The sequence below is a fragment of the Panthera tigris genome, chromosome B3 (genome assembly GCF_018350195.1).
Source record: "Panthera tigris isolate Pti1 chromosome B3, P.tigris_Pti1_mat1.1, whole genome shotgun sequence".
NCBI lineage: Eukaryota > Metazoa > Chordata > Mammalia > Carnivora > Felidae > Panthera > Panthera tigris.
This window is the reverse complement of record NC_056665.1, coordinates 110,419,776-110,433,520: the sequence shown is the minus strand read 5'-3', so window position 1 is coordinate 110,433,520 and position 13,745 is coordinate 110,419,776. Positions and strand designations below refer to the sequence as shown.

Genomic DNA, 13,745 nt, shown 5'->3' with positions numbered 1-13,745 from the left:
AACACTGCCCTACTCCCAACAAATCCCTGTCCAGTGGTGGGAGCAGGGCCAGTTGGTCCTGCACCTTGACCCGGGAGGATCTAGGTTCTCCCTTTGTAAGGTGGTAGGGGGACTGAGGGCCTGACCCCTTAGCTCTGGGGCCTTAGCCAGAGCAGGTACCAGCAGAGTTCCCATTCAACGCTCCAGTTGAATAGCACCTTTCTTATGCAATCTTGCCAGAGCCTATATACAACTCAGTTGGAGTCGGAGCACCTCTGCTGAAGCAGGGGTGGGGGGCCTGGAACCAGCAGTGATCCAGGGCTTTGCCAGCTGCATTGGAAACCCCCAGCAGTGAAATCATCACCTAGGCCCCTCAGCTCATTCTAAGAACCTCCTGTCACTATATTGAAAGGTGAGGGAGTGGGAATGGAACCAGAGGCATGGGCGGGGTCTAAGAGAAGCAGACCAGGTGGCTCAGCAAATCAAGGGAAAACCAGGAGGCACACAGCAGTAAGGAAGCAAGGTCAGGAGGGGGCCTCAGACTTCCCAATCCTGCCCAGTAGCCACCCCTGGGTCTGAACCCCCAGCAAGGTGTGCTCCTCCCATATGACCCTGAGCAGGGGGAAGAAGAGAGGCAGTGGCCTCAGGACCTGCAGCCGCCACCCCCTCCAGGGCCACAGGAGGAGAAATCCAGTGGGGATGAGAGGCCCACCACCGAGCCTCTCTATAAAGTCCTGGACACGCCTCTGAGCGAGGGTGACGAACCTACAATGCTGCCAGCCCAGCGGGACCACGGGTACAGCGTGCAGATGGAGGGCTACCTGGGCCGAAAGCATGACCTGGAGGGGCCCAATAAGAAGGCATCCAACAGGTATGAGGCAGGGGCCACCTGCTGGGGGGGGGGGGGGCGGTTCCCAAGGACTTCTCCACCAACAGAGCCTCAGCAGCATGGGTATGTGTTGGGAGAGAGGGTGCCCTTTGTCTCCGGTCTGAGCACCCCTTTGGGCCAGCCTAGGGGCTACTTGGCACGATGGGAAAAGCCTATCTTCAGTTCCAGTCCTGAGTTCAAATCCTACGCCCTCGTACAAGTTACTCAGCCTTCGTTTCCCCGTTTGCAAAACAGGGATAACGATGATGATAGCATGCCTCTTGGGTACAGATACTGAGCCTGACACAGAGTAGGTTCTCAATAATACTAGTTTTTCTTAATCCAGGGCTGGGTAACAGGTAGGTACGTCTTGGCACTAACAACATATCCTTGACCAAGTCCCACTTTTTAGCAAATCTGGGCCTCAGTTTCCCCCGCTGTAAAATAGGAGAGGAAGAAGAATGGGGTTGGCATACATGCCTTCTGGAGGTCCTTCCCAGTGCTGTCATACAGCAATTCTGTGACCCTGAGGAACTCATTCGAAGGCTGTGCCCTTTCCTGGCCCTGAGGCAGTTATGTCCTTGAATTCGGTCTGTCCAGAGCTGCTTCTACCCAAGGTCCCTGGGGGCCTCTGTTTTTTGGGGAGCTTTCCAGGGTCCCAGGGACACAGGACAGCTTTGAGAGGTTGAAGGAGCCACATTCCCAGGGCTCCAGGGCTGCATACAGAGCCCGTACTGGGGAGACAGGCTAAAAAACGAATTCAAATTTCAAAAATGAATTTGGGGGACCAACCACCCTGAAGAAGTCTATTGTTTATACAGAGTCCACCAGAAAAGGAGAAACTGAGCACCTGCCATGCTAAAAATCTTCACAACTGCTCTGTGCTATTGAAGATTCTATTTTCCAGATAGAAAAACAGAATTTCAGAGAAGTTAAGTCATTTGTTTAAGGCAGGATAAGACCCAGGTCCTTCTCAGCAACTGCCTTACTTGGGCTACAAGCTCAAGGAAGGTGGTGAAGGCTAGAGGAAAGGTCCCTGACCCTTCCTGGAGGATCTCCCTCTGGGTGTCAGAAAGCTGGGCTCTGTAAAAATGGCTCTGCAGCCAGCTTATACAGTACAGGTCAAGTTCTCTCTCTGAACTTGCAGTCCTTCTTCCCCATGTGCCCCCAAATTCTTCACCTTCCTGCCTTCCAGAGGGAGGGAGGAGAAAGAGAGCAATGGGGGTTGGGAGGCGGGCGGGGGGGAGGGGCGGGGGGGGGGGCGAAGGAAGAGGAGGAGGAATAAGAAAAGCTTAATGTTTCCCAGCATTCATTACTGTGAGAGGTAAAAAGGCAACCTGTTTCCCATTGGCCAGTCAAGGAGCTCAGGTCAGCCCACACATTAGCTTATGAGCTCATCTCCCAAACATCAGCTGAGTCTTGATTTGCACAAATATGTATCTTTAAAAAGTGCTGGTGCAGTATACCGTGCATATCTCCATCGACAAAACCCTGCTCTGTTCACTTCACAGTTGTGTGGTAAGGATCAAACATGCTAATGGATGCTCAAGTGCTTTGCAAGGTTAAGTTTACACTATTGGTCTTAGACTCAATAATTCTACTTTTAGAAATTTATCTCGAGGTAAGATCAGAGCTATAGCAAACATTTATGCATGAATGTTTATCCCATTGCTGTTTAAACTGCACTGTTTGAATTTCCAGTAATTACAAGGCCCACCAATAAAGGGATTATTTGTATATATGGTGGGATACCAGATAGCATTCAAAATTATTTTGGGGAAAGATTTGAAGGATATGGGAAAACACTCATGATATAGTGTTAATCTTAAAAGGATATAGATAAAAGCAGGATATGAAATTAAATATTCAGTATAACCCAATTTTCATTATATATGTGAATAGAAGAAAATGTGAATGTGTGAATAGAAAAGACTAGAATATGTAAAATGTTAACAGTAGCTTTTGATGGTGGAATTACAGGCAGATGATTTTTATTTCCTTTCTTAACCATAAAATGTGTTACTATTTTTTTTGTAAGTTTATTTTGAGAGAGATTGAGACAGCAGGAGTGGGGGAGGAGTAGAGAGGGGGAGAGAGAGAATCCCAAGCAGTCTCCATGCCGCCAGCACAGAGCCTGATGTGGGGCTCAAACCCATGAAACCGCAAGATCATGCCCTGAGCCAAAACCAAGAGTCAGATGCCCAACAAAATGGGCCACCCAGGCGCCCCTAGTATACTAATTTTTTACAAAATGGTAAAGCTAGAATTCATTACAGAACTGTCATAACCAGACCGTGGGGGACCTGCCTGTTTTCACAGGTCCTGGAACAACCTGTACTGTGTTCTCCGGAACAGCGAACTGACCTTCTACAAGGACGCCAAGAACCTGGCCCTGGGGGTGCCCTACCATGGGGAGGAACCCCTGGCCCTGAGACACGCCATCTGTGAGATTGCTGCCAACTATAAGAAGAAGAAGCATGTCTTCAAGCTGAGGTGAGGCCCTCCTGGCCCATGCCCATTCCCTGCAGGCTTAGTTTGGCATCAGTGGCTGGACAGGGGCCCCTGTAGGAGACCAGCTCCAGGCCTAGCATTTGTCAAAGAGGCTGATGGTCCAGATTTTTACCTGCCTCTGAGGGTTGTGGTCAGGGGGAGGCTCGGGTCTGTGGGATGAGCCAGCCCTCTGTCCAGGCAGAGGTGGCCACATGGCAGGAAACTTTTTTTTGTCCTAGGCTGAGCAATGGCAGCGAGTGGCTCTTCCATGGCAAGGATGAGGTAAGTACAGGGCAGCCTAGCCCAGACTCCTGCTGACAAAGCAGCAGGTGGCTCCCTCAGAAGTCCCAGGGGCACCCCCCTCCTTTGTGGCCCATGACCCTTCTGCCTTGCAGGAGGAGATGCTGTCCTGGCTGCAGGGCGTGAGCACCGCCATCAATGAATCCCAGAGCATCCGCGTGAAGGCCCAGAGCTTGCCCCTGCCCTCCATCACCGGCCCCGACGCCAGCCTTGGCAAGAAAGACAAGGAGAAGAGATTCAGCTTCTTCCCCAAAAAGAAGTAGCCTCTCTGGAGCCCCGCCAGCAGGACCGAGCTGTGCAGGGACTGGCGGGGCGCCTGGGGCCTCGGGCCTCAGCCCGGGCCAGTCCTCCCCGCAGCCCACCGCCCGGGCCACCCGCTGCCTGCGCCTGCCTGCGCCTGCGATCCGGTGGCCTGGGCCCGCTGTGCCGCGATCCCTGCCTCCGCCCTCCGGCTGACGCCTGCCTCCGCCTTCGTGCAGTCCCGGTCCGGGGGGAAGGCCAGGGACCCCTGTGGCAGGAAATGGTTTCCCAGGCACAGGCCTTCCTCTCCCCCACCCCTCCTCCAGTATGAGGGCCCTCCAACCTCCAAGCCCCATAAAAGCTGGAAAAGAGAGAAGAGGTTCCTCAGATGCTGCCCACTCCCAAAGCAGATCTTGCTTGGGGCCACCTCCCCTTTGGTCACAGCCAGGGAAAGAGAAGAGGACACTGGAAACGCCTGACCTCCCCCTTAGGGGCATGAGGAAGGAGCTTCAGGTAACCACACAGGGCTCTAGCTCTAGGCAAGGGGCCCCTGGGGACCCAGAGGACACAATGGGCCTCCTCCCCACTGGGCTTCCTCAGAACTGGGACTCTCACTTCAAGGGCCACCTGATCCCTTCCCCCTTCTTTCTCTCACCAAAACAAACAAACAAAAAAAAACGGTGCAGTCCAAGGTTGGTGGGTCTTATATGCAAGGGCCTCAGGCTGCCTCCGGTGCCCTCTGCTACCACCACAGGTGGTAAAAGGGAGGTAAAAGCTCTCAAGCTGGTCTTCTTAAAACAACAGAGCAGCGTAAGGCTCAGAGGTGAAGGAGACAGACAGACCTGGACACTGCCCAGGGCTCTGCCTCTCCACCCTAGGACCCTCCCCACCTCCCCACCAAACCAGCACAGTACGATTCAGCCCCAGGGCCCCTCAGGGAGACAGTACAGATTCCTAGATACAAGAAAGATGCCCCAGCACCTACAGCAAAGCAGCCCAAAGCCAAATGCCCAGTGTGTCCTGTCTGCAGCTGGTACCATCTGAGGGTGCTGGCTGGACGGACAGCAAAGTTCATGACCTGTCACTCTGGGGTGGCAAAAGAAACCATACCTGGGTATTACCTCCCATATAACACAACCCCTGGACAGCTGGGACAAATGCCGGGTTTGGGCCCTGAAGGTATGGCACCCCTTGCTCCACTTCTCCTGAAGGTCCTGGCCTTGGGTCGTGGGAAAGTCACATGGATGCAGAGGTCACCCAACGTCCAACACCCCTCCCCCCTTCCCAAAGCATAGCCTAAAGGAGGCCTGCGACAACCTATTTGCCCAGGGATAGCCTTCCCCATGCTGTTAAGGCCAGACTTCTGGAGGGAAGAGGGCACTCGTTCCAACAAGGATCTCCTCCAGCACCCTGAAAGCAATACAGTGCCAGCCCAGCATCCGGACTGGGGTTAGGTCCAAAAGAGGGGTCATGCTGGGGGCAGCAGGTATTACCCCTGAAGAGACCATAAAAGTCCCAGGGGCTGCTGTTCCATTACCTTCCCCATGAGGAGGCTCAGACACACCCAGATGATTCCTCTGGATGTGGGTGAGGCCCACATAGCAACTCCAAGGGTAGGCATCCAGAGTCACTGGGCCTTCCCAGGAGCCCCTAGTGCAGGCACAGCTTAGAGATCAATACCACCCTGCCAAGGGGAAGCTAACTTCAGCAGACAAGAACAGGAGGGAAGTTCTCCAATAGAGCCCAGCACCCCCAGATCAGGTGGCCCCACCTTTAGAGCCAGGGTCTTCACTTGGCCTCTCTGCATCTAATCCTGCATCCCTCTTTGCATCTACAGGAAAGCTAGTATATACCATTCACCAGCCTCTTTCTCCATCTGGGGAAACCAAGGCAGGAGGCAGTGAGGTGACCATACTCAACTGGTGATGAAGAAGGCCTCTAGTGCATCTGAGGGCATGTCCTGCTCCAAGGCAGATAGTGGCAAGAATCTTCCTCCTCTCCCTGGGCCAATCTTTAGGGAGACCAAGGACCACCCTGTCCCCTCCATGTGTGCCAAAGCTGCAACTGAGGTGAGACATTTCCGGCAAGTGACTCCATAGTCCAAAGAATGGAAGGATCCCAAAGGAAGAGGTAGGATTTCACCACCCCGGGTCCCCCAGACTGGCAGCCAGCTGCATGTGGCCCATCTATTGCCAGCTCCCCACACATCCGTCTCCCATCACGCAAGCCCCGAGGCACTCAACCAACAGGACTGAGCCTACAGGAGCCCAGCTTTGGGAGACTGTGCCACCTGGGGCTAAGCTCCTGGTGCCCTGGCAAGGTTTCTTTTTCCCCTCCTTCCGTTTTCTACTTTGCAGTCTTTTAACGGTATTCCCAAACTAGGTTGACACAGCTCCCGTCCACACCAGCATAACAGGCTTCCTCCCCAGGGCAGCTTACACGAAGCTCCTTCTGGGCATGGTCAGGCAGTCCTCCTTCCCTCTCTCTTTCCCCTTCACCCCCTGCCTGAACTGATTGGCTGAGGCGGGTATGGAGGGTCCTCAGGCGTCCCCCCGGCCCCCACAACTAGCACCAGTAACAGGAAGCTTGTGGAAGGCCCAGCGTCCCCACCACACCATTTCTCTTTCCTGCCTATTGGAGGGCAACCAGGGTCCCCGGGGTTGGTCCTGGATCTCTCTCTCCCCTCCCTTTAGTGGGAGCAGACAGGGATCCAGGACCATATGACTTGGTCCTTTGGACAAGCAAGCTCAGGGAGGACACAAGGGAGGAGGAGGCAGCTACACACGACTGCAGCCCTGTTGGGCACAGACCACGCGATCTGGGGCTGGCCCTGGGGCCAGCGGGGCCTTGTCCTCCACCTGCTCAAATGTGCTTCCACCAACCAGAGAAAACCCATTTACTAGTTTTTCTAATAAATCAATAATGCTCCATCTTTCTCACTGATTTGACTGGTTTTGTTTCCCTCTGAACTGGACCAAGGAGGGGTAGTTGAGCAAGGGGGTATCATGGAGACAAAGGGACAGATTCTCTGGATTGTCCCTGGAAAAGCCTAGGCCACCACCCAGGAGCTGTGCCTTGCCTGAGACCGAGAGCGCTTGCTTGTTCATGCGTTCAGCAAGCCTTTCCCCCACAGAGCTCTGGACAGAGATCTTGGCCCTCACTTGGCCTGAGATTCATCTCCAGAGGGGCGATTTCATTTGGTCATTTGGTCTGGGGTGGGGGTGGGGGGCGAAACAGGCATCGCTATTTTTCAAAAGGCCCCACTGACCATTCTCACTGGTAGTGAGAACCAGTGAGCTGGTTCAGGGCTCACCATCACTCCTAGATGGTTACGGATCACCTGGGGAAGGTGTTCACTGCAACTTCCCAGACCCTACCCCCTGAAAAGTCTGAGGGAGTCTGACAAGCTGTACATCATCCATTTCCTTCGATTTGTAGATAAGCAAAAAGCAAGAGTTTCAGGTGACCCAGCTAGTTAATGGCAAGAGGTTGGGACCAGAACCTGGGCGTCCTCTCACTCCAGTAAATTTATAGCTACTGAGCGTCATACCCCAACACACGCCTCTATCCTCAGCAACTGCGGAAACCGCATAACATTCAAGACAATGGGTAGAACACAGGCTAGCCCTGTCTGCTGCTGCTTCGGAGAGGCCTCCCCTGGCCTCCACTCTTCCCTTGGCCTCTTTAGACTCTGCACTCCTGCCTTCAGGCCGAGTCTGTCCTCTGAGATCAGAAGCTCACGAAGCCCTGACCCACAAGACCTGTGGGAACACACGCCTGCAGGAACAGGGCCAAACAAGGCTGGTGCGCCACAGAGAAAGGGCAGAAAGAAAGCCCAATTAGAAACAGGCAGGCATTCCTAGCCCTTTCAAGAAAAGACCCTTTGAGAACGGGATGAAAACTGAGGTTCCATCCCAGAAAAAATGCACTTGCTCTCTTTACACAATATTGCAGGCCACCTCAAGACATGTCTAGGCTCCAAGTTTAGAATCCTTGCCTTTTAGGATGTCTCTTGGGAACTAGAGAGGGAGAGAAAAGGGCACCAGACGTTGGAAACTTCCGCCTGTTAGAAAAACGTTCCATTCATTTCCCCCACCTTGTTTAGTTGAACTTTGGTCCTTGAGGAAGCTAAAACCTGGCCTGGTCCCTCCACCCCCAACTCCTGCCACCGACAGGATGCCAGGCTGGGGTAGACAAAAAACAAGTTCCCTCCTGCACACGCTGCTGCCCCAGCCTCCCCGGCGAGCACCCTGGTGCCTTATGCTCTGTGAGCACAGATGACGAATGAGTGACTGTGACAGCAACAACCCCCGCAGCCCGCCTCCCTAAGACATCCCTGGCCTTGATCAACCGTCCCCACCCCAGTGAGGCCCAGTGAGGAGCCACACACAGGCCGGTTGGTCAGCAGTGGTTATTGAACCATTGGCAAATAATGAAATGTATATACATTAGTGACAACCACAGGATCAGCAAGACAACCTACAAAAGTACCTGAACTGAGCGCGTTACACTCTTCACGGGAGAGGAATCCACAACAAAAGAACACACACAAACTCTCACCTGCACACACAAATATACCGCGGGATGGGAAGCAATAAATTATGGGCCTGGTTCCTGCCTGGATCCTAAGGAAAGACACAAAGAGGAAAGCCTCCCCAGGCCACCTCCCCACGACTCCTCCGGGTGGGCGCCTCAGCCCGGCAGTGGTCAGCCCAACACTGGAGGCCTGAGCACGACTTGCTCTCCCTGGGAAGAGAAGAGCTTAAATATTCAGCTTCTCACCGAAGAACTATATACAAGGGAAGTGGTCACACTGGCCTCGGTGGGAAGAAAGGCTCAACTGGGCCCGTGGAAAATCGCCCCGAGCCCAGAGGTGCGCCAGCCGGTTCCCGGTGAAGACACTTGCCGGGTACACCAGAGCATTCTTCCAGGGGCCCTTGTGAGCAGGGTGAGCCAGGCCTGAGGGCAAGCCTGCCGTGGTCCCTCTCCGTCCCCCCCGTAGCCACATGGCTCCTCCCTCTCCTTGGACTCAGAGTCACCCTACGGAGTTCAAGGCCTGGAATTTCTCCCTCAGGTTTCTCACTCTGCCCTGCTGGCCTGGGTCCACTGGGTCCCTGGGACCCTCTTCCTTTGGCCAATACTCCGGACTCCTGGAAATCCCAGACTCCTGGAAATCCAGGCCCTGTCCCACCGCGGCTGCTGGTGAGCTTGGTCTCTGCCCACTGCCCTCCTCCAGCCCCGCAGCGGGGCAGGGCAGAGGCCCCTTCTCCATGACGATCACCCGCCCGTTGTTCTCCAGGGTGAGGTCCGCGGTGACATACAGGGCTTCCTCTCCGACCGGCCTGCTTTGGGGCAATCCCCCAGGGGGCTGGGGCTGGGTGGCCTCTGGGTCTGCCCGGCCCCTCTTGGCGCCCACGCTGCAGCAGCGGCCCACCTTGCCCGCCAGAGGGGGCTCCACCATGTTCTCCGGCACCGAGCGGCTCCGGTTGACAGGCTGGCCACGGGGCCGGCCGCCCTCGGCCTGGAATGCCTCGTCGTGGGAGGTGTACTTGGAGCAGAGCTCTCGGACGTCAGGCCAGTTGAAGGTCTCAGTGTCGAAGGGGCTGAGGGGGCTTCGAGAGGAGGGCCGGACCCCAGGCGAGGTGGTCCTCGGGCTGGCAGCGGTGGGGCTGAAGGAGCAATGCCGAGGAGAGCAGGGCTTGGGCGGGCTATGCTCCGGGGCCACCGTCTGCTCATCGTTGAGGAGGGACAGCACCGGCTTTCTCTTACCTGTGGGGAGAGAGTGAGCTGACTGACCCACTGGGCGGGAGGGGAGAGGGCAAGTGAGGACTCAGAACTGCCTTCTGCTCCCACTCCAGGCAAGGCTGCTTACTGGGGTTTGGGTTGTGATGGCAGAGAAGTCACATTCACCATCCACGGCCCCTTTATCGGAGGGCAATGGGAAGAATGAGGAAAAGGCAGCTGGACGTGGGGTCAGGAGTCACAGGAAAAGACGAGAGCTTCCTCCCCTGGAAGAGCGGGCCCATGGCCACGTTTCCCCCAGGTCTCTGCTCCACAGGAAGGGCCGGGGGAGGGCGGTGAGGGTGTTACAGCAGGGCCACGCACCGCCCTGCGTGTGGAGTCCAGCCCTCTCTTTGGTCATGGTTCTACAGGGTCACCTTCCTCCAGGAGCCAACCTGCTCCTCAGAAGCTCTTCCACCCCAGACTTGCGGGAAGGGCCCACCCCCCACCCCCTCATTGTACCTTTGCCACCCGAGGGCGCTCCAGCCTCCTCCGGCAGGCAGGGAATGGTGGGAGCCGCCTTTCCCCACTGGAGTGGTGGCCTGGCTGGCACAGATTTGCTCTTGATCCGCAGGCTGTACTGGCGGGCCAGCTGGTAGACCTTGTTCTTGACTCGCTCGCTCACGCGGCCATCCATCACGTGGGAGAGCTGGACGATGCGCGGGTGCAGTGGAGCCACCAGCTCCCCCTGGACGTCGCCACTCAGCTCCTTCACGAGCTCCTTCAGCTCCCGGGCCAGGTGGGCCGGGCTGGGCCGCTCCGTGGGGGAGGCACTCTCAGGGGAGGCAGCGGCCGACTCCTCAGTGATGGCCCCCAGTTCGTGCTCCTCCAGGATGAAGAGCGGTTCGTGCAGGTCAAAACCATTGGCCTGGCCTTGGCCAGGCCCCTTGTGAGAGCTCTCCCCGGGAGACTCCATTCCCTCCCAGATCTTTACAATTTCTGAAGACGGCCTGAACTCAGCATCTGTGATAGGAGCCGGCTCCCCAGCGCTCGCCTGGCTGGGGCCTGGGAGGTCAAACATAGCCCACGAAGCCGGCCGGGAGCCCACCTGCCTCCTGTGCCCCAGCGGAGCCGTGGGCTCTGGGTCCTGCCTGGGAAGGCTGTTGAATCTGGAAACGGAGTTCCTCACCAGCCCTTTGGGGATGTAGGAGAGGCTCTCTCGGCGTCGGATGCTAAAGCCCGCGTCATGGTGCTCCGCGTTCTCATAGTAGCTCTTGATCTTGTCCAGCAACAGCCGGTCTCGGGTGGAGAGTGCCGATTCCTTCTTCTTACAGGAAGACCTGTCGGGCTCTGCAGGGCAGCCTGGACTCGGGGGCTCCGTCCCGTTGACCGAAGGGCTGCTCTCCGTGGCCACGCCCACACCACTGTCCACCTCTGGGGGCGGCTGCGAGCCGAGGGCGTCGGTGGTGCTGCCACGCCGGGCCGAGCCCTTCTCGCTGCCCTCTAGGCTGAGCACGCTGCTGCTCCGGCTTGTCAGCCTCGGGCTCCCAAAGCCGCTGGCCTTGCCATCCTCCAGGGCCAGGCTGCTCCGCCGAGAGAAGCTGCTGACGAAGCGCTCGGCAATGATGCTGGCCTGGTCCAGCACAGAGGGCGGCAGGAGGCTCTCGGGCTCCTGCGTGGCACCCACGTCCTCCTCCTCCTCCTCCTCCTCACTGCTCAGAGTCTTAAGGTCCTCGGTGCTCTCAGCCACCACAAAGTCCACCATGTCACCCGGGGGGGCCATCCCCAGCAGCTCCTGGTGGGCATCAAGCTGTGTTTCCAGGACTTCTGGAGACTGCATGTCTGAGGGCACCTCCTCGATGCTGGCACCTTCCACAGCAGCAAATACTTCCTGCTCTGTCTCAGGCTCAGGGTCTGGCTCAACCTGGGATAACAGAACTCATGTGAGCCAAAACCCTCCCTCATGAGATCCAAAGGATAAGCGGACAGCACAACCTGCTCTCTCGGTTCAGTGAGAGGGCATGCAGTTTAGGACCAAAGGCAATGAGAATGAGTACAACTCAAGAGTGGGGAAACAGGTCCTTAGAGAGAAGAATGTGGTGATGACCCCCAGCCATCATGCAGCGAGGGGGCTTGGGTCGTAAAACCCAAGGACAATTCTAAGAACACATATTGGGTGGTGTTGGCACCTCTCAGTGGCAGCCTGCCTGGGAACCAGAGGGACAAGGTGGGAGCATACAACACAGGGTATGCCTGATGGAGAGGCAGCTCCCTAAGGCCCTAGAGGCCACATGGGGGTTGTTCTGGGTTCAGACCCACCTTCCCTGAGGGGTAAGGGCCTCCTGTGTGGATAAGGGTCCACAGTGCAACAGGACCCCATGCTAGAGTCCTGTCAGAGGGTGAAGACCGGCATCTGGCTCCTACCAGCCAGCCTCTGGCCCTATGCACAACTCTGCAGATGCCCAGCAGACAGGCAAGGAAGGAAGCAAATTCAAGAACTTCCTCCTGACCACCTTGAAGGTGATCTGAACCACGAAACCAGCCAGTACAGGCAGCCTTCCACAGGGACCTTCGGGAAAAAGAGCAAACATGCTACATTCTAAGGAATCAGACCCAATTCCAATGGTTCTAGTCCCAAGTCTGCAAAGCAGGACCCATGGTTTAGGCCTGCGTGCCAAGAAGTGGAAGGGGGGCTTCTGAGTCACAGGTTCTGACCTCAGCTCTGCCCCTCAGCAGCTGCCTGATGTCAGGCAAGTCACTCAACTTCTCTCAGCCTCTTTCTACCTGAGCTGTTGCAGGCAACAGAAGGAAGAAACAAAACATCGGACAAGCAGGAAGTGCCCAGATGTCAATACCCAGGTGGGCACAGGTGTGACTTAAATGTCTGGCATGCTGGCGGGGGCAGGGCCTTACACCCTATACCAGGAGGCCTGGCTGAAGGGACCTAAAATCTGGTCACTTCCACGAATATGGCCCTTGACGAGAGTCTGCACCTGCCCAAAGAAAGGAGCTGCCCGCTCACACTACCACACGCTCACAGGCCAGACAGGCTTCCTAAAGGGGCAAAGAGTCCTGGGGTGTGGAGGAGGGGATCTGTCCCCACGGGCCCAACAGGAGAGCCCGTGCCTGGAAGCCCCACCTGCAGACCAGGTGCTCCGGGCACTCCCGCACCGTCCCCCTTCTGCCTGCCGGCCACTCACCTCTGGCAGCGAAGAGGTGGACTCAAAGCTCATGCGCTTCTCAGCACTAGTGGGAGACCGGCCGCCGGGCCTTCTGCGGCTCTTGGGGCCTTCGGACTCCCTACGCCCCTTCCCCTGCAGGAAGCAGAGGGCCATCATCAGCTCCTGGGACAGCTGGGAGCTCGTCCCTTCTGCAGCCCAACGTGGGCAGAACCTTCTGAGCCCCCAAGGCGGCTGGGCTGTACCGAGAGCCAGCCTGGGACCTGAGCCATTCCACAGTCAACCTGAACTGCAAGGTCTGGGGATGCAGAAATCCCTGCCAGGTGTGCAGCCTCAGGAAAGTCCAACCCTCCTGCCCCTTCCAGCCCCTCTGTGTGCTGGCTTCTCCCCCTTCCCCACCGCCCCCATCCCATTAGTCATGCTCACTGGGGAGTAAGCTAGTTCACGCCCAGTACTGGAACAGCACATGCCAGGGGCTCACCGGGGCGTGACAGCAGGCGAGGGGTTAGGTGCTGATGGCAGGAATGAAGGAACAGGACGGAGGGGTGGGAGGGCAGGGGAGAGAACTCCCGGATGGGCATGCACTCGCCAGGGAACATGCAAGGAGGAGGGGAGATCAAAGAGACACCTCACCATAGCGCCCCGGGAGAAAAGTAAAGCGTTGGCCCGATAGTGCCAGCAGTGGAGGGCGGCCAGCAGGGAGCTGGCAAAGTCGGCTACCTGCTCCGCCACTGCCAGGCTCTCCTCCTCCTCCTCCTCCTCCTCCGAGCCTTGGGGCTCCAGCCTGGCCCCCTTCTCGCTGCCTTCATGCCCTGCCAAGTCTTCCAGAGACACCTGAAAGGCCTGCTCCTCCTCCTCCTCCTCCTCCTCCTCCTCTTCCACCACCTCCTCCTCCTCCTCTTCCTCCTCCTCCTCCTCCTGCTCCTCCCGGGCAGCCCCTTCAGCCTCTGGCTGTATGCCCTGAGCAC

The 13,745-nt window shown here is 56.9% G+C and overlaps 2 protein-coding genes across 7 annotated transcripts in view; one reads left to right on the top strand and one right to left on the bottom strand.

The window, feature by feature from the left end:
• SPTB (spectrin beta, erythrocytic) overlaps window positions 1-5,713 on the top strand; it is a 149,812-nt gene extending 144,099 nt beyond the window's left edge. For both annotated transcript variants that reach the window (XM_042989898.1, XM_042989897.1), the window contains exons 34-37: window positions 600-850; window positions 3,167-3,340; window positions 3,577-3,619; window positions 3,733-5,713. In XM_042989898.1, coding sequence (XP_042845832.1) covers window positions 600-850; window positions 3,167-3,340; window positions 3,577-3,619; window positions 3,733-3,900 — 636 coding nt within the window. In that variant the 3' untranslated portion in view covers window positions 3,901-5,713. The remainder of the gene's footprint in view (window positions 1-599; window positions 851-3,166; window positions 3,341-3,576; window positions 3,620-3,732) is intronic.
• Window positions 5,714-8,273: 2,560 nt separating this feature from the next.
• PLEKHG3 (pleckstrin homology and RhoGEF domain containing G3) overlaps window positions 8,274-13,745 on the bottom strand; it is a 42,585-nt gene continuing 37,113 nt past the window's right edge. For all 5 annotated transcript variants that reach the window (XM_042989900.1, XM_042989899.1, XM_042989901.1 and 2 more), the window contains 3 exons: window positions 12,799-12,912; window positions 10,121-11,522; window positions 8,274-9,646 (listed from right to left, as the gene is read on the bottom strand). In XM_042989900.1, coding sequence (XP_042845834.1) covers window positions 8,913-9,646; window positions 10,121-11,522; window positions 12,799-12,912 — 2,250 coding nt within the window. In that variant the 3' untranslated portion in view covers window positions 8,274-8,912. The remainder of the gene's footprint in view (window positions 9,647-10,120; window positions 11,523-12,798; window positions 12,913-13,745) is intronic.